This window comes from Geotrypetes seraphini, chromosome 1 (genome assembly GCF_902459505.1).
Source record: "Geotrypetes seraphini chromosome 1, aGeoSer1.1, whole genome shotgun sequence".
NCBI lineage: Eukaryota > Metazoa > Chordata > Amphibia > Gymnophiona > Dermophiidae > Geotrypetes > Geotrypetes seraphini.
In genome coordinates, this window is record NC_047084.1 from 237,952,072 (window position 1) to 237,979,153 (window position 27,082).

Consider the following 27,082-nt stretch of genomic DNA (forward strand, 5'->3'; position numbering starts at 1 on the left):
GTACCTTGCTAAGGATGTAAAAAGACTTAACTTGGTTCAGAGGAAGGTGATAAAAATGGTATAAGAGACTGGAAGACCTTAATACGTATACTCTAGAGTAGTGTTTCAAAACACGCGGTACGTATGCGAGCTGCTTGTGAGGGGTATGCTGCACAGGTCTCCCACCCCCCTTCCTCCAGCGGCATGCCCCCTTCGCCAAAGCTGACCCGGAAGGCTTCCCTCTGATGTCAGAGCTGATGTCGGAGGGAAGTCTTCTGGGTCAGCTGGGGTGACCCCACAGTCCGGGCAACACCAAGCTAACTCCAATAAGTACTCGGACCACTGCTGTTCAATGTATTTATAAACGATCTAGAAACAGGGACAAAGTGCGAAGTAATAAAATTTGCAGACGACACCAAACTATTTAGTGGAGTTAGGACCAAAGAGGACTGTGAGGATCTACAAAGGGACCTGAACAAACTAAAAGAGTGGGCGACAAAATGGCAGATGAAGTTTAATGTAGAGAAATGTAAAGTCTTGCATGTAGGAAACAGAAACCCGAAGTACAGCTATACGATGGGAGGGCTGGTAATGGATGAAAGTACCCTAGAAAAGGACTTGGGGGTGATGGTGGACAGTACAATGAAGCCATCGGCACAGTGTGCAGCGGCCTCTGAGAAGGTGAATAGAATGCTTGGTATTATCAAGAAAGATATTACAACCAGAACGAAATAAGTTATTCTGCTGTTGTATCGGGCGATGGTGCACCCGCATCTGGAGTACTGCGTCCAATACTGGTCACCGTACCTTAAGAAGATTATGGCGATACTCGAGAGGATTCAGAAAAGAGCGACATGATTGGCAAAAGGTATGGAAAACCTTTCATATGCTGAAAGATTAGAGAAACTGGGGCTCTTTTCCCTGGAAAAGAGGAGGCTTAGAGGGGATATGATAGAGACTTACAAGATCATGAAGGGCATAGAGAAAGTGGAGAGAGACAGATTCTTCAAACTTTCGAAAACTACAAGAACGAGAGGGCATTCGGAAAAATTGAGAGGGGACAGATTCAGAACCAATGCTAGGAAGTTTTCTTCACCCAAAGGGTGGTGGACACCTGGAATGCGCTTCCAGAGGGTGTGATAGGACAGAGCATGATTTTGGGGTTCAAGAAGGGATTGGATAATTTCCTGAAGGAAAAGGAGATAGAAAGGTATAGATAGAGGATTACTATACAGGTCCTGGATCTGATGGGCTGCCGCGTGAGCATACTGCTGGGCATGATGGACCTCTGGTCTGACCCAGCAGAGGCACTGCTTATGTTCTTATGAAGAGCCCTCCATCTTCTGCTACCCTCCTGCTGCCTGCCAAGGAGTCCGGAGTCTGTACAAGGCCCGGCACTGGCATTAGATTAACTGACGCAGAGTCTTCAAGTCTATCCGCTCGTGAGGCCCTGTTGGTACTGTCCCTCTGATGCAAATGTATCAAAGTGGGTGGAGCCAACAGGGACTTTCCGAGCGAGTGGACATGAAGGTTCTTTGTTGAAGTTACCGCTGGTGCTAGGCCCTGTGTGGATTCCAGAGTCTGGGTCAGGCAGTACTAGGGCAATAGAAGTAGGAAGGTTAGAGGAGGAGAAATGCTGGACTTGCCGGGGGGAGGAGGGGGCAATGCATTGTTTGACTCCATCAAGCCAGCTACTAAACAATTGTTTGAACATGAGAAATCGTTTTCTTCCATCACTCGTCCTAAGCCTTCTATTTCTAAAGGCTTCAGACCTCTTCCATATTACCAGAGGCGTTTCCCACAGAGAGCAGCTCCTTATACAAGAGTGCCTCCTAAGAAACAACCACAACAGCAGCAGAGGCAGCAGAAACCTCAGACCTCTGCTGTACCTAAGGCCTCTCAGTCTTTTTGACCATCTAATACAGAGCATAACCTCCATCATTCTGCCTCTGTCCTCTCCCCTTCCCATTGGCTGTCGTCTCCATCATTTTTACCACCACTGGGAGATCATTACATCAGACCTCTAGGTGCTGTCCATCATCAGGGAAGGATATTCTCTTCATTTCATCCAGGTTCCTCCAGATCTGCCTCCAAAAGAGTATCCTTCCAATCCATCCCAGACTGCCCTTCTTCTTCAGGAAGCTCAAGCTCTACTTCGTCTCTGTGCCATCGAGGAGGTTCCTCTGGAACATCAGAGCAGGGGGTTTTACTCTCATTATTTCCTAGTTCCCAAGAAGACGGGCGATCTGTGACCTATTTTGGACCTCAGAGAAGAGAGAAATTTCGAATGCTGTCTCTGGCATCTTTTTACCCCCTTCTAGATCAGAACAATTGGTTATGTTCTTTAGATCTCAAAGAGGCTTACACTCACATTCCCATTCATCCAGCCTCTCAACAATTACTCAGATTTCGGGTGGGGAATCTGCATTTTCAGTACAGAGTGCTACCTTTGGCCTGGCTTCATCTCCAAGAGTGTTCACCAAGTGCCTATTTGTAGTAGCAGCAGCTCTGTGGCCTCCAAGTGTTCCTGTACTTGGATGACTGGCTCATCTGCCAGGAAGCTCTACAGGTGTGGGATTGGGCAATCCTTCACAACACTTTCCTCAAAGCTGTCTATATTCAAGGAGAGAAAAATTGTCTGGTGGACAAATTGAGTTGTCTTCTACAATCTCATGAATGGACACTCAATTCCTCGCTTCTTCATCACATTTTTTCTCAGTAGGGGACTCCTCAGATAGATCTCTTCGCGTCTCCCCACAACAGCAAACTGCCTCAGTTCTGCTCTAGGATATACTTCCTTACCGACTGGAGGCAGATGTTTTTCTACTGGAATGGACGAATCAGTTTCTCTATGCGTTCCCTCCATTTCCTCTCATTCTCAAGACACTTGTCAAACTCAAACAGGAACATGCCATCATGATTCTGATAGCTCCTCGGTGGTCCAAGCAACCTTGGTACTCCCTTCTACTTCAACTCAGCAGCAGGGAGCCACTACTTCTATCAGTTTTTCCCTCTCTGCTTACACAGAGTCAGGGGTCTCTACTTCATCCCAACCTGCAGTCTACACTTGACAGCTTGGAACCTCTCAACTTAACTGCCACTCTACAGTTTTCTCAATCTGTACAGGACGTTTTAGATGCTTCTAGGAAGCCTACCACTAGACAATGCTACAGTCAGAAATGGACTAGATTTTCTGCTTGGTGCAACATTCATCATAAGGAGCCTCAATCTACCTCCTTGCTTCAGTTTTGGATTACTTGTTCCATTTGTCTCAATCAGGCCTCAAATCCACATCCATTCAAGTTCATCACAGTGCAATTGCTGCCTTCTATCAGCCTATTGAAGGGAAACGCCTTTCTGCTCATCCTGTGGTTTCCAGATTTATGAAAGGTCTTTTCAATGTCAAACCACCTCTCAAACCGCCTCCAGTGGTTTGGGATCTCAATGTTGTTCTTGCTCAATTGATGAAGCCTCCTTTCGAACCAATGGATTTGGCTCATCTTATTTTTTTTTATATTTATTATTTATTAGTTTTATACCTTTACAAGAAAATACATCTTGCTTAGGAAAATACAGCAGGAATAATTGATCAAATGTTCAATATCACATTTTACAATAATAAAAGAAAAGGAAATACGAATATGCTTTCTTAGACCACAAAAAGCTATTGAGGGGGGGTTAAGCAAGTAATTGAGAAGCTAATCAATCATATTACAAAGAATCAAAAGTACCATGAAAGGCCTTAACATAACACTCTGCATTCTAAATACCAATAATCACCTATACAACAGCAGCCATTTTCTTCATCTCCAAAAAAGATCTTAACTGCTCTGGTTGAAAGAAGACATACTTAACTTGAGCATATTTTACAATGCATTTACAGGGATATGCGAGCAAAAAGGACGCACCCAAAGCCCTGGTATCCTGTCGCACTGCTAAGAAAAGTTTCCTCTTTTCCTGGGTAGCCTTAGTTACATCCAGGAACACCCATATCTTTTTACCGTAGAACAATTCTCTAGAGACACGAAAGTAAAGTTTCATAAAAGAGTCAATGTCCTGTTGGAAAATAAATTAAGCCAGAAGTGTCATTCTCTGAGTCATATCTGTAATAGATTCCTCTAATATGGCTGAAATATTATTTAAGTCCAATTGTGGAGTCTGTTCTCCAACCCCCATTGCTTCCCGGTTTTTGGTGAAGAAGGCAAATAATAAACTTTATTCAAAGGAGGAATATTGTCCGGGGAATACTTTAAAATTTCTACTAAGTATTTCTTAAGCATATCATAAGCTAATATCCCAGATACTTTGGGGAAATTAAAAATCCTAACATTCAGCCTTCTATTAAAGTTTTCTATATTATCAAGTTTACGGTGTAAAGTCACTGAATCTTTAATTGCAGCATTTTTAAAGTCCACAAGGGATTTCACTTCTGTGAAAATATTTTTAGCCTCAATATTTGAATGTTCCAGTGCCTTGGTTAATTCGTCCATCTTATTAGCCAACATTTGTACCTTTGTGGAAGTCTTCGTTGCCTCAGAGTCCATTTTCTGTAGCAGTCAACTCACCGGAGGGAATAAGCTCCCCAACGTTGGTCGACATCGGCAGAAGCTCATCTGCTCTGGGCGCTTCCCCCCTAAGAGCTCCATGTGCAACTTCGGCAGCACTTTCCGTTCCTACTGCCAAAGCAGAAGAGTCAGCCGGACAGGGAGGTGGTTCGGTGAAAGGAGGCAAAAGTGAGATCTCATTTCCGTGTGGGCTAGAGTCTTCTCTACTCTCTCCCACCGCCGGAATTACATCGCCCTGCTGGATGCAGATACCAGGTAACAATTGCTCAATCGTCTGCTGACGAGCTAGGAGCATTGGCGTCGAGGAAGCAGGCGTCTTAATGCTCCCTTTCCTCTTATGGGGCATTTTTTCTTGCGAATAATACTCCCGAAGCAGAAAGAGCACGATCTCAGCGTCTGGTCGATGCCGCCATCTTGACACCCCCCTCTTTGGCTCATCTTAAATATCTCACTTGGAAAGTGGTTTTTCTCATTGATTTCACGTCTGCTCACAGGGTCAGCGAGCTCCAAGCTTTAGTTGCAGACCCACCTTTCACAGTATTCCATTATGACAAGGTGGTCTTCCGTACTCATCCTAAATTTTTACCTAAAGTGGTTTCAGAATGTCATCTCAATCAATCCATTGTACTTCTAGTGTTTTTTTCCAAAGCCTCATTCTCACCCTGGAGAATCAGCTCTTCGTACTCTAGACTATAAGCGTGCTTTGGCTTTCTACTTGCAACACACTCAACCACACAGATCTGCTCCTCAACTTTTTGTCTCCTTCAATCCGACCAAGTTAGGACATCCGATTTCTAAGCGAACCTTCTCCAACTGGATGGCTGCTTGTATCTCTTTCTGCTATGCTTAGGCTTGACTGCATCTACAGAGTCGAGTCACAGCCCACAAAGTCAGCGCCATGGTGGCATCAGTGGTTTTCCTCAGATCTACTCCTATTGAGGAAATCTGCAAAGCTGCCACTTGGTCCTCGGTTCATACTTTCACTTCTCATTATTGTTTGGATACTTTTTCCTGACGAGATGGCCATTTCAGCCAGGCAGTTTTACAAAATTTATTCTCTTAAGTTGCCAACACTCCCACCATCCCTTTTTGGTTAGCTTGGAGGTCACCCACATGTGAGAATATGCTGCCTGCTTGTCCTGGGATAAAGCACAGTTACTTACCGTAACAGGTGTTATTCAGGGACAGCAGACAGATATTCGTACAACCCACCCACCTCCCCTGGTTGGCTTCTCTGCTAGCTATCTGAACTGAGGAGAGGCGCGCCCTGCACTAGGTGGGAAGGCACTCATGCATGCGCGGTACAGCAGTCGTGAACTTTCTAAAGTTCTACAAGCAAATCTGCTTGCGAAGCTGTCCGCATCTGGGCTCCGTGGATGATGTCACCCACATGTGAGAATATCTGCCTGCTGTCCCTGTTACAGTAAGTAACTGTGCTTTATCTGCTGTCATTTACTATGTTATGGCTCACAATGTCAGAGCCGTGGCTGTATCAGTAACCCATCTAAGATCATCCTCCATAGTAGAGATTTGCAGAGCTGCAACATGGACAGCAGTGGGATGGTTGATTATGCCATAATTATGCCGATATTAATAACTCTGTATTGTAACACCGCTACAGAAGCCCCTGTAACTCTGTATAGAGCCCATTTAGTGTAACACCTCACAGAAGCTCTGTACTGTAACACCTCTACAGAACCTCATGTAATGTAACACCTTTTACAGAAGCTCATGCAAACTGCCCAGCCATCAGTCAGAATATGCATCCTGAAACTCTCAGAGAACACTTGCTACAAGTTAGTAACATCACTCGGTTGGTAGAGGAGGTAAAACTAATTATTAATCAGTTTACCAAGCTATTCTAGTTTACTTCCTTTCCAATTAATGATTTTCTTTTCATATAGAAACAATAAACCAGATTTCTGGTGATACCTTAGCTTATTCTACTGGTATCAGGTGTCTCATAAAACACTCTAATACCTACTCAGTGCATAGCACTCCCATGTAGAATGTCTCTGATTTGGTTCTCAAGATAGGTTTCTTGCCCCTTGGGTCTGCTTGGGCTGGGAATGCAATGGAGGCAGCGATTACTACTGGGGATCATGGTTATCAACAAGAGTCACATTTGCTCTCACATGGCTCTCAGCCTCAGGACTTTTACTACAAAGGCTACACTAGAAGCAGTGGGAGTATGGGTCTATTAAATGGGGAAAAATCACCTAGATAGTTTGGAGTGGTTTATTAATAACAGAATTGAAGCACTAGTTCAAATGAGCTGGAAGAAAAAGGAAGAACTTCTGTTCCCCAAAGGAAAAAAAAAAAATATGTTGTAATACTCTTACCTATGTGAAGTAAACCTGTTTTTCAAGGTTCAAAGTCTGATAAAACTGGCTCATATTTCGCAGGGTGACAAAGTGATAGCAAGTTGCAATTGAATAATAGTGCATTGTCACTAAGGTGTTTAGGACAAAAGCATTACAGTATTAAAAAAAAAAAAAATCACTATACACCGGGGTGAAATACCCAACTGATAATTGCCCTTCTGTGCCTAGCTAAACTCATTCGTAGGTGCTGATTTTCACAGAATGCACACTTTTAGCCTGATAATGACAGGCATTCCTGGGGAAAAATATGAGTTGCTGGAGGTAAGCAGTGAATGTGTGACTGAGTTTCAGAATGTAGTGTGCTATTTTGCCTTGACTTGGCTACCTTCAAAAACAAAAATTGTAAAGTACGCAAGCAATTTTAGCACATAGTCAGTTTTAGATAGAACTTATTTGTGAGAAAAGATGGGCAGGTGGAGGTTAGTGGCAGAATTTTTGTTTAAAGTACAATTTACAGTATCTATGCCCCCAGAAATCAATGTGAGAAAATCCACATACAAATGATGCGAAGTGTAATAGTAGAGAACGGTGTGATGGACACTTCAGGATAAAATCTCAAAAGGTCGCTGATATGTGGGCATTGGGATAATGTGTGCTCAGCATGAATTCCAAAACAGCATTTGTGTGCTCAACTGCTATTATAGAATACTAGCATAAGTCTACATTTATGTGCCTAAATTTAAGTGTGAGCACTAAGGGGGAAATTCTAAAATCAGTGTCTAAACTTAAGTGCCAGTAGGCATCATACCGATGCCTAGATTAATTGAAAAATGCCGTTAGAAACAGCAAAAAATGGCAGAGTTGAGGTGCCTACTGACATCAAAATAAAAGGCACCAGAATCATGTCTACGTAGGCGCATTAGGCCACTTAACTTCAAAGTTGGCATGGCCAACACCAGAAGTGGTGTTAGGCAGCCTAAAATGCCTATGTGGGTGTGAGATAGGTGGCTGAAATGTAGGCCTGGAAAACCCTGGCCTACATTTCAGCCATCTATCTTTGCCACTAGACTGCAGCTTACCATCAGCTGATTGTGGCAGGGGAATTTCCCCTGATCAGCTGAGCCAGCAGGACTCGCCAAAACTATGGCTTCGGTGAGTCCTGCCAGCTCAGCTGATCTGATCAGGGGAAATTCCCTTGTGGTGATCAGCTCAGGTGGCTATGCGGGCAGAAGACCCCCCACAACACCCCCTCCACACACACACATGACATCAACAGGAGGGATACCCATTCTCTCCTGCCCAAATGATCCCCCCATACCCAATATTGGTAGGAGGGATGCCCACTCCCTCCTGCCTGAACAACCCCCCACCCCCATGCACTGCCTCTATTGTATGCAAATAGATCTCAACCATATTCATTGGGGAAATCCTGAAAACCCTGCTTGTGCTTCTTCTCAGCGGCCGAAGATGCTCACAGGCAGTCAGTTAACAGTGGGGCAGGAACTTGGAAAGTTCGTTCCTGCCTGCTGCACCTGCATCGATGAACACCAGTAGAGTTATGAGCCTGAGGCTAGGACAGGGAGGGCGGCAGGCTGCAGAGCCTGGAAGGTAGGGAGGGTGCAGAGTCTGATGGGGTAGGGAAGGAAGGGGGCTGGGTGCAATGCCTGACAGGGGAGGGAGAGAAGGGTGCTGGGTGCTGTGCCTGGCAGAAAGGGAGCTGGGTGCAGAGCCTGACAGGGCAGGGCACTTGAATATTAAGCCGCCCGACTTATATTTGAGTCAACCATTTTTCCTCCTTTTGGGGGGAAAGGGGGGTCTCGACTTATATTCAGATCAACTTATATTTGATTATATACAGTATTTCCTTTTGCAAATATTTGACTTGCAATTTATGTTTAAATCTTTTTATTAACAAGAAAGACCCATAAAAATGACAATGACACAATCAAGAATCTACCTACCATGGAGGACTGTACTCTGATATCCTCCATGGCCCCACCAAACTTCCCATTCCCCACCGGAAGACCCAGCCCCCACCCCACCCCATCCAAAAACAGCCAGCAAATAAAATAAAATAGCAGAGGTTAGACAGGTGGAGTGTTAAACAGCTGAAGTTGATTTAAGATGCGACTACGACTCCCTGGAGTCAAAATGTTCAAATAAGGAGTCCAAATATTGACAGTCTCTGTTTCTTCAGAGAGAGGAATAAGCCAACTTGGCCTCCCATCCCATCAGTTCATGCAGTTTGTTTCTCCAGTATCAGAAGGAGGTAGGGCTCTTCAGCCAACCAATAATTCCAAAATAAATTTTTCCCCAAAATGTAACATTTACCCAGAAACAGTTTCTCTGCCGAGGTATACACAGATAGCAAAGAAAACTGAGCAAACAGCATAGGAAGTACAGATACGGGAACGGGTACATGCAGCCCCCCCCCCCCCCAAATAAACCTTGAATACATTCACAGAGCCAGAGGCCATGAAAATTAGAGTTAACTTCAGTAGAGCACTTTTTATATAACTGAGTATCCACACAGTCCATGTGATAAGCCTGATTTTGGGAAACATGCGCTCTCAATAGGGTTTTATAATGACATTCCTGGAGCTTAGCATTATGTACAAGAACAGGAGTTCGTTTAAGAGACCCATGCAATAGATCCCTCTAAGTTCCCTCCTCAGATCATGATGCCAGGCCCCCAGTATGGAAGAGAAATCCTGGGAGGGACTGAGTTCACTGAGCTGCCTATGAAAATAGGAAACCGAGATCTTGGCCCCTGGGTCCCCCTCCAGAAAAACAGTACAACGGATCCCAAAATCCTGAGATAAAGAGCCCACAGGAAGAGAGCCCACATAATGCTTCAACTGACAATGGGCATAAAAAAGTCAAAGACGTGACATTTCCCTCTACAACAGCTCATCACATGAAATGAGCACCCCATCATCATGCATAAGATGCAACTCCCCCAGCCCGCCACCTACCAAAAACAGAAGGGGTTACCCCAGGCAGGAAAGATAAATTTCCTACCAAAGGCAGTAGGACACCTCCGACTTCCCGAAGTTCAAAGCAAAACCAGAAAAATAACCATATTCACTTAAGCTTTCCAATAAAGTGGGCAGGGACCAACGTGGGTTAGTCAGAAAGACCAAGAGGTCATCCGCAAACACTGCTATTTTAAAATGAGTAGCTCCCAAATGCAAGCCGCTGATGTCCACATTAGATTGCAACTCTCTAATCAAGGGGTCTAAGGAAAGTACAAATAACGACGACAAAAGGCAGCCCTGCCGAATCACAAAGGGAGTCGAAAGACCCCCATTCACCAAGATTTGCCCCGCCGGATCACTATATAATGCCTGAATAGCGTTAAAGAAGGGATCCGCCCCATAAGCTTGGAGCACTGCAAACAGGTATCCCTACCTTACACGGTCAAGGGCTTTTTTGATGTCAAAGCTAATAAGTAAGGAGAGGGCCCCATCTGCACAAGCCTTCTCCAAGGCCAAGATCCGTCTCATATATTCTTAGACACCGGTCGATCGTGCACAAATCCCACCTGCTGTTCCGACACCAAAGAGGGAAGTATCCATGCCAGGCAATTAGAAGAACTTTAGCCAAAAGCTTAGCCTCATAATTCAATAAGGAAATTGGCCTATATGATTCCAGTAAAGTCAGATCCCTCCCCGGTTTCGGAAGAACAACAATCTGTGCAAGATTCAAATAACGGAGTAGGAAACCGTTAGCCACACTTAAATTGAATACCTCCACCAACACAGGAGCAACCTTATGCACGAGCAGCTTGTAAAATTCTCCCCTGTACCCATCCGGCCCCAGCGCTTTTTTGACTTGCAATTTAAATGTATTATTATGGCATACCTGTTTGCTTTGTATATGTTTGTTGGAAATGTGAATGCTTATATATAAAGCACAGGTGTTATCCAGGGACAACAGGTAGATATTCTCCACATGTGGGTGACGTCATCTACGGAGCCCCGATCGGACACTCTCGCCAGCAAACTTGCTTGAAGATCTTCAAGCTTGTGAGAGCACCACGCATGCGCGGGTGCCTTCCCGCTCGAGCTAGGGGGCGCATCTCCTCCTCGTGGCCTCAGTTCAGATAGCAAGCAAAGAAGCCAACCCCAGGGAGGTGGGTGGGTTGTGAGAATATCTGCCTGCTGTCCCTGGATAACATCTGTTACGGTAAGTAACTTTGCTTTATCCCAGGACAAGCAGGCAGCATATTCTCCACATGTGGGTGACCTCCAAGCTAACCAAAAGGGGAGGGAAAGTTGGCAAGTTAGGAGAACAGATTATGCAACACAGACTGGCCAAACTGGCCGTCTCGCCTGGAGAAAGTATCCAGACAGTAGTGCGAGGTGAAGGTATGAACCGAGGACCATGTGGCAGCCTTGCAGATCTCCTCAATAGGCGTGGACCTGAGGAAAGCAACAGATGCCGCCATCGCTCTGACTTTATGCCCTGTGACCCGACCCTGCAGCGGGAGACCAGCCTGAGTGTAGCAGAAAGAAATACAAGCAGCCAACCAGTTGGACAAGGTGCACTTGGATACAGGACGCCCCAACCGATTCGGATCGAAAGATATGAAGAGTTGAGGAGCAGTCCGATGAGTCTGAGTGCGTTGCAGAAAAAAAGCCAACGCCCTCTTACAGTCAAGAGTGTAAAGAGCCACCTCTCCAGGATGAGAATGGGGCTTAGGAAAAAACACAGGAAGAACAATAGATTGGTTGAGATGAAAATCCGAAACCACCTTAGGCAAGAACTTAGGATGGGTGCGGAGAACCACATTATCATGATGAAAGACGGGAAGACGTAAGAACGAAGGGGAGAACACGATACTGCAGATGGAGATTTCCCACTTGAAATCTCAAGAATTGGCGAGAGGCCAGATGAATTGGGATGTGTGTATAGGCCTCTTTCAGATCCAGGGAGCAAAGCCAATCCCCCTCGTCCATGAGGGGATACAAAGTCAGAAGAGTGAGCATGCAAAACTTCTCTTTGACCAGGCATTTGTTGAGAGCCCGAAGGTCGAGAATGGGACGCAAGTCCCCGGTTTTCTTGGGGACCAGAAAAAACCGGGAGTAAACCACGAGTCCCACTGATGCTCCGGAACCTCCTCGACTGCCCGAAGGCGGAGAAGAGCCTGGGCCTCCTGAAGCAGGAAGGGAAGATGCGCCACGTTGGAAGAAAACTCCCGGAATGACTGGGCCAGAGGCACATGCTGAAAGCGAAGAGAGTACCCTTCTTGAATTATGGAGAGGACCCAAGCGTCGGCCGTCAGCACCTCCCACTGATGGTAAAAAAGATGAAGCCGACCCCCGATGGGAAGGGGGGGGAAGGCTCCTGGGTGCTGGACACCAGAGTGTTTGGCCCGTAATTGTCAAAAAGATGGCGTCGGCTTCGCCACCACAGGCAGCTGAGACTTGGCCGGACGCTGCTGCTGAGGGTGCTGAGGCGGTGGACAAGATAGAGGAGTGGACTTATGTGGATAGCGCCGAGGAGGAAGCTTATACTGCCGAGCAGGAGGGGCTTTCGCCTTAGGGTGCACCAGAGAGGCGAAGGATCTCTCGTGTTCCGAGAGATGTTTCGTGGCCGCTTCGATCGAGTCATCAAAGAGCTCGTTCCCCACACAGGGGAGATTCGCCAAGCGATCCTAATTGGGGTCCATGTCCACCAGACGCAGCCAAGCCAAGCGATGCATCACCACCGCAAAGGCCATGACCTGGGACGACAGCTCGAAGGCATCATATGTGGCCTGCAGCATGTAGAGATGGATACTGGACAACGTCTCCAAAAGGCGACTGAATGCCTGCTGACGGCGGGAGGGGACGTCAGGAAGGAAAGACTGCAGAACCTTCAGGCAGTGCTTGAGGTAAGAAGTAAATGTAAAATTGTAGTTAAGGACGCGGTTCACCATCATCGAGTTTTGATAAAGGCGGCGACCGAACTTGTCCATCGTCCGGCCCTCTCTGCCCTGGGGACGGCAGCATAGACCCTGGAGGGGTTGGACTTCTTGAGGGACTGGTGGGAGAGCTGCGACTTCTCAAAATCCTTACATGGTACCGTACGGTATTGAGACTCCATCTTGGAAGAGATGGCTGGGATGGCATAAGGCGCTTCCAGATTACGGAGGAAGGTCTGTTTGAGAACCTGATTCAGAGGAAGCCGCAAGGACTCCTTAGGGGGATGAGGCAGCTCCAACTCATCCAGGTATTCCTTGGTGTACCAGGATTCAGACTGGAGATCCAGTTGACGAGCCCTACCTATGTCCGAGACAGTTTGAGGATCCTGGCCCTTCTCCGAAGTGCCCGTGGTTGAAGAGTAGCACAATGCGGGCAGGAGTCCAAACGATGGTTGGTCCCGAGGCACTCAATGCACCAATGGTGGGGGTCAGTGATAGAGATCACCCGACCACACTGAGTGCACTTTTTGAAACCAGAGACCGGCCGGGACGTAGGCCGCAGCAGTGACGCCTCACCCGTGCAAGGCTTACCGGCCAAGTTGGACCTGGAGCCCCGGGTCGACAGAAATCGGAAGAAAAACTGTTTTTTGCGAGTTGTTTTTTTTTTTTGTTTTTTTTTGAAACGCGCCGCACAGTGACTCACCCGAAAATAAAAAACCAAAGTAAGCCGTAGTGCATAAGGCACTCCGATCTCGCAGAGCGGAGGAACTGGGCTTCTGGCTCCGCGGAAAACGAAGAACTGAGGCCACGAGGAGACGCACCCCCTAGCTTGAGCAGGAAGGCATACGCGCAATGCGTGGTACTCTCACAAGCTTGAAGATCTTCAAGCAAGTTTACTTGCGAGAGTGTCCGATCGGGGCTCTGTAGATGACGTCACCCACATGTGGAGAATATGCTGCCTGCTTGTCCTGGGATAAAGCTAGTGTTTAAGCCTGTTACATTAACAGGTACTAGAGTAGATGTCTGCCTGTCTGGGTTTTTTTCTTTGTCTCTCTCTCCTTGGACGCTGTCTGTCTGTCATTCTTTCTGTCTGTGTCTCTCCCTGGCCCCCTGTCTGTCTGTCTTTTTTTCTGTCTCTGTCTCCCTGGCCCCCAGTGCCTCCTATGTCCTTAGTACCCTTTCCTACGTCCTTAGTGCCCCCAGTGTCTCCTTCTCATGTCCTTAGTGCCCTCAGTGCCTCCTTCCCATGTCCTTTGTGCCCCCAGTGCCTCCTTCCCGTGTCCTTAGTGCCCCCACTGCCTCCTTCCTGTGTCCTTAGTGCCCCCACTGCCTCCTTCCTGTGTCCTTAGTGCTCCCTGTGCCTCTGTCCTGTGTCCTTAGTGCCCTCAGTGCCTCCTATGTCCTTAGTGCCCCCAGTGCCTCCTTCCTATGTCCCCCTCACTGCCTTCCAGACTTTGTCCCACCCCCACCCCCTGAAGCCAGCCTGCCTGCCTCCCTCCCTCCCATCCTCCAGTGCAGTAGAACCCTTGAGCAGCATCTTTTCATTTCATCCCCCCGTACAGTAGAACCCGGCATTTTTCTATCCCTCCCTCCCATCCCCCTGTGCAGTAGATCCGTTGGGCAGCATGTTTCCATCTCCCCCCCCCCCCCCCGCCACTACCGCCGCCGTGCAGAAGACCCCACTGGCCCTTCCATCCGCTCCTCCCACCGCGAGACGAACTACAAACCTCCCAGCTCCAGCAGCGTCCACAGCACTCTAAACACGCTGCTTCGCGGCCTTCTACTGCCCGTGATTTCCTCTGCCGCGTCTCTGTCTTGATGTCATCAGGGCAGTAGAAGGCCACGAAGCAGCGTGTTTAGAGTACTGCGGACGCTACTGGAGTAGGGAGGTTTGTGGTCGTCTCGCGGTGGGAGGGTCGGATGGGAGGGTTAACGGGGGTTCAGGTGCGCTGGGGGGGGGGGTGTCGACGACGACGACGAACTGCCTTACAGTGAGTGCTGCCTTACAGTGAGTGAGGGGGGAGTTGAAGCGTGCTTGCGCACTCCTGTTGGCCAGGGACCTACGGAGAATGGATCACGCAGGTAGGAGTGCGCATGCACGCTTAGCGTTTTATTATTATAGATTAATAAAAAGGTGTTGAACAGAAATAGCAGACCTATGAACTTTTCCTCCAGGAGTTTGTCCAAACCTTTTTTAAATGCAGCTATAGTGTTACCAGCTACTAGTGCAAGTTCCAGAGCTGAACTATTCATTGAGTGAAAAAATATTTCCTCCTATTTGTTTTAAAAATATTTCCATGTAACTTCATTGCGTTTCCTGTAGTCTTTGTATACTTTCTGTAAGAAAATTTAAAAAACCAATCTATTTACTTTTATGTGTTCTACACCCACTCAGGATTTTCTAGACCTTCAATATCTGCCCTCGGTCAGAATAGTAGGGATAGTATTAGTACTTTTATTGCAAACTATGGCTAGGATTCATCTAGGGACGCCTCTACCATGCTCCCCAAGAAACCCAGATTTAAAACCAATAAGGCAGAGATACCCACAGAAAAAAGAGACCATTACAGCTACTCTAGGTTTTTCGGATATTTTGCTTAATTTGAACTTATGCAAATGTATGAACAGTACATTTTTTCCAATACAGAAATCAATGTAACAAACCTACATTTGTAAGCTCAGCTTTTCTGTGAGTGATTTTCACTTTACCACAAAAGCATTCTACTTTGTCCCATCAGAAAGTTACTTTTTTTCCATACACCCATCTAACCAGAAATGCTTTTTGCCAGTACCAAAGATGGCTTTTTGCCAAGACTCCTCCTTTCATCACGTGACATTCCACGTGATTGTTCGCTTTTGTAACAATTGCCGCTAGGGAGCACGGGCATGTGATAATCGACGCAGACTCAGAACGGGATTGCACGGCACGCGTAATTTGTACGGAATCTCTGGGTGCTCATACTTACCGATCTGCAGTAATCGCTCTCAGTTGCTGGTTGGGTCGAGGTTATGAATGGGGATAATTTCACAGCCTGCGAGCAACTGGTGTCCCCTGCCTATGTCCGCCAGGGCTCTCAGGGTCGCCGTACACACGAGTTACTTATTCGGCAGCTGATAGACACGGTATGACCCAATCGTCTGATCTTAGCCGGGTGCTACTAGTGGCTATGAGTGTCTACTCCAGAGCCACAAATCATAATGCCAGATGTAGGATTGGCATAATTCATTTCTAGACGGACAGCATTTTCTTTCTAAGAAATAAAATGCGTAAGGAGGTTTGATAATGGAAAGAATAGAGGACAGCTGAGAATGAAATTAAAGTTCCTATGTGGAGAACAAGTTGAAAGATTTTTTTCCCCCTGATATTAGGTGTAATCCTGTGTGTTGGGGTACACGTACACCGCATTGTCAGAAACAGACAGTCGTTCTCCCACTTTGGTACATAAAAGCCGGATACCTTAGACCAGTGGTCTCAAACTCGCGGCCCGCCAGGTACTGTTTTAAGGCCCTCGGTATGTTAATCATAATCACAAAAGTAAAATAAAACAATTGCTTGATCATATGTCTCTCTTAGCTACAAATTACAATATTATTAAGACTTAGCTAAAAGGAAAGATTTATAAACTATAGTTTTACCTCATGCAAAATTGTCATTTCTTTATTAAGACATTAACTATTTTTTTTTTCTGAGGCCCTCCAAGTACCTACAAATCCAAAATGTGACCCTGCTAAGAGTTTGAGACCACTGCCTTAGATCTGTCAGATTCAAACCATATCACCTTTAAATGAGGCTTCAATAAGGGCTTAGCCACATCCCCGGATCCTCTACTGCCTCGGGGAGGCCTTGCTGTGCTTCAGCTTCTCAGGCTCAGGAGTCTTGCATTTTTTTTTTTTTAAAGTTTTTCACATTAAAGGTAGATCTGAAAGTTCATTCCAGAGCTGAATTTATTGCTAAGGATCAACTTTCCTGGGGATGTTCAGACGCAGCCTGAAGCAGCATCCGGAGATTTCAGGGTTCAGCTTTCATGAGAAGAAAACAATATGCTTGTAATCGTTCCCATGAAATGTAAACTCTAGCACTCAATTAATTCAATTTGCAAATGAAGGTATACACCAATGTCTAATTCAGCTGGAAGAAGTTATCCAACAGCCTTAGCTGACTTCATTCAATAAGTTTTTTTTGTTATATATTCACTGGTCCTCAGCGGGCCACCACACACTCAATACACTCATAGTGAATGGCTTTACGCTCCCACTCGTCATTGGAACAAGCCCGACCTTATATTAAATTTTGACTATTAAATTTTGACTTACATTAATGATGGTGAGTATATAAATACTAAAAGTACTTAGCTTCTAATAGAATGCTGTGCAGGGAGAATGCGTTCTAAACATCAACATGTTTCGCCCGTTAAACTCATTGGGCTTCATCAAGATATATACTCCCTTTGAATAAACTTGCAGCCACCATTGCACAAACGTGAAAAGCTTTTCACGTTTGTGCAATGGTGGCTGCAAATTTATTCAAAGGGAGTATATATCTTGATGAAGCCCAATGAGTTTAACGGGCGAAACATGTTGATGTTTAGAACGCATTCTCCCTGCACAGCATTCTACTAGAAGCTAAGTACTTTTAGTATTTATATACTCACCATCATTAATGTAAGTCAAAATTTAATATAAGGTCGGGCTGGTTCCAATGACGAGTGGGAGCGTAAAGCCATTCACTATGAGTGTATTGAGTGTGTGGTGGCCCGCTGAGGACCAGTGAATATATAACAAAAAAAACTTATTGAATGAAGTCAGCTAAGGCTGTTGGATAACTTCTTCCAGCTGAATTAGACATTGGTGTAATCGTTCCCAAGCAGGTCATGGCAACAGAGGATTTAAGCAGGATTACCATATGGCTCCAGAAAAAGGAGGACGGATTGAGTCATCCAGGTTTTACTTCCATTGCTTTCAATGGAAGTAAAACCCAGATGTTTCTATCAGTCCTTACTTCCATTGCTGGAGTCATATGGCAACCCTAGAATTTAAGGTGTAATAGCCTGGGTCAAGCAAATCCAGGAAATCTGTTTTTTACCTAGTCCCACTATTTAGTTTTTAATATAATTAAACTCCATGAATTAAAAGATACGGCAACATTTAACTGTTTGCATTAGGTCCTTTGAGCACTGTATTTTTCGCTCTATAAGATGCACTTTTTTCCCAAAAAAAGTGGGTGGAAATAAGGGTGCGTCTTATGGAGCGATTACTAACTAACCCCACCCCCCTACATTAATTTCTCTGGAGGTACGGGCGGTCCTTCTGGCTTTCTCCCCAGGCAGCGGCAGAGTCGGAGCGGCAAGCAGGTAGGTGTGAGTTTTTCGCTTCCTGCCTTGTCCCGCACTGCTCTGTGAATGGCTGCCCCAGTTTTTCGCTTCCTGCCTTGTCCCGCACTGCTCTGTGAATGGCTGCCCCAGCCTGCTTGCCGCTCTGCCGGTGCCGCTCGGGGAGAGAAAGCAGGAAAGAAGCCCTACAGCGCTGGACCACCATTCACAGAGCGGCAAGGCAGGAAGTGAAAAACTCACGCCTGCCTTCTTGCCACTCCGACTCTGCCACTGCCTGGGGAGAAAGCAGGATAGAAGTTTACTTCAAATATGGACATACTTAAAATTTGCTATTTTGATTTAGGATGTCAAAGCTGGTTTATTCTTTTGTATGCAGTCCCTTATATATATTTTTTTATTTTGCTGTTTAACATAAAATTTAAAATGTATTAAAATGGAAGTTCTTTTTGGTGATAATCCATAACCTACACTACACTTTTAATGTGAAAGAAGGGTTATAGAAATATTTAGTAAATAATTATAAAACGAGTCTTTTGCAGTAGTAACAGCCATAAGTCAATTAGGATAAGTCTCTACCAACATTGCCCTGCAAGATGGTGCAGTTTTTCCCTATTCTTCTTGGTTGGGAACTATAATCTTCAATTTTTTCCATAGTATTTACCATTGAATTCAGGTGTGGGCTTTGATTGGTCTGCTGAAGGACATTCACTGTTTTGTTGCTTTTGCTTTGGATTAATTTTCTCCCCAGTTCCTGGTCTGTGACCTATAAGAACAGTTTGTATAAAGTACTTTTTCCTTAGGTTTCTTTTTTTTCCTGCATTTCCATGTTTGATGTATGTAAGTCTTTGCTTCAAATTGATTTTGTACAACAGAAACAGATTGAGGACTGCCCCTCACTATATCGCTTTGCGTATCTCCCCCTGTGCCCCTTCCCCCATGAGCTCTGCTCAGCTGGTAAGTTCCTCCTATCTGTGCCCTCTTCAACTCCAGACTCTATCCCTTCTACCTTGCTGCGCCCTATGCTTGGGACAAGCTGCCTGAATCCCTTCAGCAGGCTCCATCTCAAGTAGTGTTCACAGTCCAGTTAAGTCTCTTTGAGAGTGCTTTCGACTCCTTACTCCTCTCACCTTGGGTTTTGCATCCCCAACCCTATATGTCATGTCTGTTCAAGTTAGATTGTAAGCTCTTCTGATCAGGGACTGTCTATAAATGTCAAAATGCACAGCGCTGTGTACGTCTTTCAGCGCTATATAAGTGATAAGTGGTAGTAGAAGGAGTATTTGTCAGCTCAGCTACTGTGATTGAATATAGCTGGGCTCTAGCATAATATGGGCTTTCTTTAAACATTTTTGGAGCTGGACCTAATTTAGCTTTTGCTATGGCAAAGGGTGTGGACATATGCATTCAATACTGAGTGGCCTAATGGAAGCGGTATATCAAGTTCCATTTCCCTTTATCTTGGTTTCTTATTCCTAATTTTAAATGTTTCTATAGGGTTTTTTTCATATTGAAAGTTTAGAGCAGGGGTAGGGAACTCTGGTCCTCAAGAGCCGTATTCCAGTCAGGTTTTCAGGATTTCCCCAATGAATATACATGAGATCTATTTGCATGCACTGCTTTCAATGCATATTCATTGGGGAAATCCTGAAAATCCGACTGGAATATTGCTCTCGAGGACCGGAGTTCCCTACCCCTGGTTTAGAGTATAGTATATAGATCATTGCATTTTGAATTATTTCTTTCAATTCTGCTATTTAAAAACTACAAGAGTGCAGACTTTTTACTAGGCATGGTAAACCTACCATATATCTCACATTTTATTTATACTTTAAGGGTAAATGTCCAGAGTCTGGATGGGATGAAAGTACTATTGAACTCTTTCTCCGTGAACTTTCCATTATGGATAGCAACAACTTTCTAGGCAACTGTGGTGTTGGTGAAAGAGAAGGAAGAGTAGCTTCAGGCTTAGTTGCCCGTCGTCATTACAGGTAAAATCTGTTCTGTGCTCATTGTTTTGTAATTAAAATAAAGAAAGAAGCTGGCTGGCACGTAGGCTACTATGAAAAAGATGCAGTTAGCAGTTGCATTATTTACTATGAGCCAGATTCTATAAATGGCGCCTAAGCGCATCTACATTGTAGGTGCCACTTGGTACAGTTGTCAATCGGCTGCTAGATGCTACTTATAATCCCATCTAACAGTGCCTAGGTATTCTTAGGCATTGCCAGGTGTCCTAGAGGTCAGCCCCTATAAGGCCAGGTCTTACCAGACCTAATTTACAGGCACTTAACTCGGTTGCCTAGCAAAGATTAAGGGCTCCTTTTACGAAGGCGCGTTAGGGGCTTAATGCGCGGAATAGCGCACGCGCTAGCTGCTACTGCCTCTTGAGCAAGTGGTAGTTTTTCAGCTAGCGCACGCTAATCCGGTGCGTGCGCTAAAAACACTAACGCACCTTCATAAAAGGAGTCCTAAGTAAACTTGCCTATTTACTCTTAACCATACCCACTTTTCAGGTAGGTGTCGTGAGCCATCAGAGGGTGCCTCACTTTGGTGGTGCCAAATTCTTAATTGCTAATTTTAAAAAAAAAATTGATGTGGTAATTGACCAGTTTTCAGCCAATGTTAAGCTGGGCATCATTAATTAGGGTGCCTAGTGGCGCCTAACATAGGGCCAGATTCTACAAACAGTTTCTATGTCTTCTCTAAAAATCTAAAGTGTGGTTCAAGGAACAGTATACAATCATAGTACAGTGTTAAGTAAGCAACGTAATCACACAGTAACTCTTCTCCCTTTGTATCTTCTTATATGAGCAACATTTATAGAGTCACCATTTTTGTCCAATGTGTCATTCATAATTAGATTGTAAACTCCTTTTAGCAGGAACTGTCTCTTGTGTGTTTAATGTAAAGCGCTGTTTACATCTGGTAGCGCTATAGAAATAATAAATAGTAATAGTAGATGTAACAAATATTAAAGCAAAAGGAATAGATGCAGCCATTGGTTTCTTGAAGCAGCAAAGATTTTGCAGCAAAGTTCATAGCCTAATGGTTACAGCAACAGGCTGTAAACTAGGGAGTCCTCCAGGAATAGAAAAATACCACTGTGCCTGAATATACACAGTTTCAATAACTTTGGGCTTGCAGGTAGTGTGTAGAATTTTGGAATGCACTTATTAGTTGTCATCCAGGTCTACATTTGGGTTTTAAAAAAAATTTTGGACCAGCAGTTTTTCTCCTCTTCTTGGCTTCTGTCACAGTTGGAGTGTGGTTCTATGAGTCTTGATTCACAGCATCTCACAACCACAGGTCTTTATTCTTTTGTTTTACATACACTTCGCTTAGCCTTGATGTTTTAAACCTACCGTGCATTTACTGATTGACACTAACCAGATCTTATTGGTCTTTTCCATGCTTTCTAGCAGCCTCTGACTTTGCTATGTAAATGTAGTACAACGAGGTCATTAATATTAAAATGAGTGCTCTGAGCAGTGCTCTGACATTGCCTGTTGATGCACAAAATGAAGCGCTGACTTTTAACACACTCAAATTACCGGCTGGTCCGGGAGTGTCAATAGTGTTAAAAATGCGACTCGGGCGCATGTATTGAAAGGTGTGTCTGAACTGCATGCGTCAAAATTAAGCTGCTTATTGCATGCGAGGTAGAATTTCATTATATTTGGGGGGGGGGGGGGGGCTGCCAATTGCATGAGGGGAGCACTTGTCCTGCCGAAGCAGTGTAATAAAAAGTTTTCACATTATGCCCCTTCCCTTCCATCCCTCCTCTCAGTGGTCCAACATCTCTCTCCTTCCTTTCCCCCTTCCCACAGTCTGGCATCTCTCCTTCCTGCAGTCTGGTATCTCTGTGTCTCCGCTCCTTCTCTTCCATTCCGTGGTCTGACATCTCTCTCCTTCCTTCCCTCCTCCGAGTGGTCCAACATCTCTCTCCTTTCTTCCCCCCTTCCACAGTCTGCCATCTTTCTCTCCTTCCCTCCCCCTTCCACTAGTCTGACATCTCTTTCCCCTCCAACCTCTCAAAGGCCACTGCACTTCTCATCCCTTTCTCCCACTCCTGCCCCTCCCCTAACCCAAGGCCAAGGTTCTCTCCCCTCTCTAGGCTCCGACCCTTTAATCTCGCTCCTAACCTCAAAATTCTCCCCGGGCTTAACGAGGTACCTGGTGATCCAGTGGGAGTCTTGGTGACAGGAGCGCGATCCTGTTGCTTCTCACGGTTGGCTTCTAAAATGGCTGCCGCGACCTCTCTCGGCAGCTCATGGTACTACAGGAAATGCCACAAGCAGATGCGAGAGATACAGAGGAGTCAGAGAGCCACACTCCTTCCACAAAGACCCACACTGGACCACCAGGTACCTTGGTAGGCCCGGGGGGGGGGGGGGGGAGAATTGTGGGATTGAGAGGGCTGTCAGGGCCTGGAAAGCGATTCCATCAAGCAGCCTAGGGGCCTTTTTGAGGCCGGCCACCTGCGAGGAAAGAGGAAGTTGCATCATTGGAGGCAGGCCACTAGCAAAGGCCCCAAAGCTGCCTGAAGGAATGGCTAAAGTAATGCTAGCAGCAGCTGTGTGGGGAAGTTAAGAGCACAGTGAGCTGCCACTGCTAGTCCGGGAGGGTTGGGGAGAGAAGACCATGGTGATAAAATATGTGATGGCAGAAGGAGGGTGGGAGACTTACATCGTTGCGTACCCCCTGTCAATGGTGCGTACACCCCCTGAGGTATGCGTACCATGTGTTGAGAACCTCTGCTCTAAATAAATAGTGTAGCATGATGCTATGCCTCTGGGCCTGCAGAGTTAACAGAGCTATTGGGATGCCTCTTTCTCCCCTTTAAAAACTTAAACATTAAGAACCAGCTGTAGTTAAATACTTTGTGACCCCCCCCCCAAAAAAAAAAAATGGTTTGGTAGTACTGTACAGTGTTACTACAAAATAAAACCAAAGTGATTGTGCTGCTACATAAACAAATTTGCATGCAGTATTTACAAACCTTTTGTTTCCATGTATTCACCAGTGATCTTAGGGGTCCTTTTATCAAGCTGCGCTAGCGGGGTTAACGCGTTGGACGTTTCATCACGCGCTAACCCACGCGGCCGGCTAAAAATCTAACGCCTGCTCAGTGCAGGCGTTAGTGGCTAGCCCGGCAGGCGGTTTAACACGCGGTATTACGCGCGTTAAACCCCTACCGCAGCTTGATAAAAGGACCCCTTAGTATCAGGATACTAAAAAGAGAAATTGAAAACATTTGGGGCCCTATATTCAGCAGATGCTGACAGCCACCAGTGTTATCCCTGAAAATTCAATGCTGAGCTATGTCCGGGCTTCAGCATTGAATTTCCAGGTATTTGGAGCCAGTGAAAACAAAGCTAGTTAAGTGATACACAGCACTTAACTGGCTAAGGCAAACTACATAAATATAGGACTGACTTTGTGGTCCTATTTATGCAGTTACTGTGGCCGGTTGGCACTTAACTTATTATGGATGTACTTTGTAATCCGTTCTGGGCTCCTTTGGGAGGACAGGCTAAAAAAGTGAATAAATAAATAAACTGGCCAAGTGTTGACTGCCCCCTAAAATAGCTGATTTCATGTTGGTCACTAACTGGATGTTTTCGGTGACACTAACTGGTTAAGTGCTGGCGAATGTGACCAATTAGCCTCAAACAAGCAACTTAACCAGCCAGGAGCTGTTTTTGGCTAGTTAAAGTGCTTTGAACATTGACCCCTTGAAGTTTAAAATGATACTCTTTGGTACTAGGGCTGGCTTGGTGAATTAGTAGAAACACTGTACACTTAACATATGGAATGTCCCTGCTTCATGTTTTCTGTGGGCTAGCGGAAGATGCTGGAGTGCTTGTGTTCACAACATGGGGAGGCTGGAGTTGTCATTGCTTAAGGGTGGTAACCTAGTAACCAGATTGGGTCCCATGATTGCATGGTTTCAGAAAGGGATTGGGACTGGTATGAGAGACTGCCTTTTGTAGTTTTACAACCACACTCAAAGTGGTTTGCATACAGGTACTGCAAGCATTTTCCCTGTGTGTTCCGATGGGCTCACAATCTATCTAATGTACCTGGGACAGTGGGGGGGATAAGTGACTTGCCCAAGATCCACAAAGAGCAGCGCAGTGTTTGAACCCACAACCTCGGGGTGCTGAGACTGTAGCTTTAACCACTACACACTCATCCACTGATGCTTATCTTCAAGCTAGGGCTGTTGCTGCAGTGATTACACTAAGCATATAGGGTATGGGAAAATTCACAGGTAATTGTGGGTAGTTTATGGCACCAGATCTCAGGGCCAGTTCCTACTGACCTAGAAGTACAAAGTAGCTGGAGGAAGTTAACATATCAAACCTTGTTTCCTGCTCCTACACCCCCATCCCCAATAAAGTCCCCTTCAATACTAACATGAAAGGATTTTAAAGAGACATGCTTTTTTAAAAAAACTCACTACCAGATATAATTTTATTTTGAATGTCATCACCTTATTACTGTAATACATTTACCCTCTGCCTTCCCTTATCTTATTGACACAACCATTGTAGATTCAGGCAATCTCATTTTTCTTTGATCTGCTGAATCTATTTAATCTAAGGAAGGGAACATTAATTCTGCAAAGATAGCTAGAAATGAATTATGTTGGTCCAGTAAAAAACTTATTTTTTTAGAAAGAAAGACAGACAGACAGTGGGAGGGAGGGAGACAGAAAGAAAGGAAGAAAGACACAGGAGCAGGAAGAGGGACAGAAAGAGAGTCAGTGAAAGGGGGCCAGGGAGAGAGAAATACAGCAGGAGGTAGAGAGACAGACAGAAAGAAAGACAGACAGACATATATTCTAGCACCCATTAATGTAATGGGCTTAAAGTCTAGTGTATTTATATTGGTGTGATATACAGGCTTCCTTTATAGATGGAAGAAGTGGACAGAGACGTAATAGTTTTGAAAATAAACACATTTGAACATAGACATATAATACAACTTGTAAAGATTTTGGATGTCTTATTTTGTGGTACATGAACAAACACTCCAAGGAAATAAACATACTTTAATACTTTTTATTCTGAGTTCTTATTTTACTTTTCCCTTTTCATGATGCCTTTATGTTACAGCTATTTTGTTAACCGAGTCGAGCTCCTTTTAGGTGATGACCCGGTATAGAAATCCAAATTTTAGATTAGATTATATATCAATATATGTATATAACCATATTTGGTGTTTCCTGGTTTTGGGATTTTGCCTGATGTTGCTTCTTGATTTGGCCAAATAGCCACAGTATGTGACTACATAAGGGGTTTGAACTGATATCATTGTGTACCTGATTAGATGGAGGGACACATTGTTTCATGTCGTACAATGTTAAATCTCCCTGTGATTTTTTTTTGTACAGGTTGATACATGGGATTGGAAGGTCAGGTGATATTTCTGCTGTTCAACCCAAGGCTGCAGGTTCTAGCCTTTTGAATAAATTAACAAATTCAGTAGTGTTGAACATAATTAAACTGGCAGGTATGTGTATTTTGTTTTTATTTAAAAAAATATTTCTATCTTGACTGGCAGGAATAAAAAAATCCAAACATAAAACCTAAACCAAAAACATAATAGTCACAGCAACAATCATAAAATTGTTGAAAAAGTATAAAATAGCAATAATTATTAGCAGGACTGCTCTCATAAATCATAGCTATGCTTTCTGGTATTTAAATTGTTTTCTTTAAATGCTTGAGAAAAGTAATGGGGTTAAACTGTGTAAAAGGGATAATTTTAATAAATTAGTACACATAATTAGAATCCTTTTTATGTATTAACACATTTTTGTGTTTAGGTGTTCGAACTGTGGCAAGCTGCTTTGTGGTTCCCATGGCAACTGGTATGAGCCTGACCCTTTGCTTCTTAACATTGAGACACAAGAGACCAAAAGCAAAATTCATTCTTTGGCCAAGGATAGACCAGAAGTCCTGTTTTAAATCAATGATAACAGCAGGTAAAATAGAAGCTTGTTGTGAAGTAGAATGTTCTTCTCGTATAAGAGTTCTAGCAGCACTCTTAGTGGATCAGTAAAGCTTATATCACACTTTCAGATATGGTTCTCATTGACCTCAGAACACTTATTTGCTTTTACTGAGATTATTTTATGAGGAATAACAGAATACAATAAACATTTACAAGTTGGGAATGACCTTGAATAGAAGATTCCCCCATCTTTTCCTCTCTTGTCCATGGCTCTATGATTAGTTTAAGATCTTGCAAAATATTCTGAATAAATTAGGAGTGGAGAAAGGATCTCTGTGCTAAAAAGCAGACAATAGGAAGAACGCAGGACTGGCTCAAGGCACTGTGGTGCCCCAAGTCAACTTTGGTATTGGTGCCCCACACTTGCCCACAATCTGGTTTCTAGTGCAATAGGTACATCATTCTTGAACACTTGAGTTGTTGATCCCTGGTTGCAAGATCCTGTATAGAGAGCCTCATTTACATTTTCTGTTCCGCCTCCCTTCATTCTGAGGTGTACTGCAGTTCCTCAGTTTCTCTCTCTTCACGCGAGATGGTAGGAGTCTGTCTCTTTTGCTCATGTTTATTTTTCTTTAATTTTGAATTTTATTATCTGGTTGCGAGGCTTTTTGGTGCTGCACAGGCTCCTGGTTCTGGGACATCTTTGGCTGCAGAAAGAAGCAGACTCTAAGGATAGTAGTCTGCAGCCAAGGGGCAGCTTGCAGCCTGATTTGCAGGGCACCTGCTTGGCCAGCTCAGGGACCGTTCCCTTGGGAGCAAGGCTCCCTCCATTTTGTCCGCAGAGGGCTTTAGCACAAGCTTAGTAGCTCCGTGGAGATTTTTAGCCAGGATTAGGGCTGACTACTTTTCCTCCCCACATTCTCACGCTGGTTCTGGTGGGGGTTGATGTCCCAGTCAAGTCGAGGGACTGTGGAACAATCTGAAGAAACAAACTATCTGCTTTCCAGGTATGTC

The 27,082-nt window shown here is 44.8% G+C and overlaps 1 protein-coding gene across 1 annotated transcript in view; it reads left to right on the forward strand.

The window, feature by feature from the left end:
- The first annotated feature begins 15,649 nt into the window (after window positions 1-15,649).
- The window catches only part of SEPSECS (Sep (O-phosphoserine) tRNA:Sec (selenocysteine) tRNA synthase), a 57,216-nt gene continuing 45,783 nt past the window's right edge, over window positions 15,650-27,082 (forward strand). Inside the window, exons 1-4 of the mRNA XM_033948265.1 lie at window positions 15,650-15,899; window positions 19,940-20,094; window positions 25,506-25,624; window positions 25,941-26,099. Coding sequence (XP_033804156.1) covers window positions 15,786-15,899; window positions 19,940-20,094; window positions 25,506-25,624; window positions 25,941-26,099 — 547 coding nt within the window. The 5' untranslated portion in view covers window positions 15,650-15,785. The remainder of the gene's footprint in view (window positions 15,900-19,939; window positions 20,095-25,505; window positions 25,625-25,940; window positions 26,100-27,082) is intronic.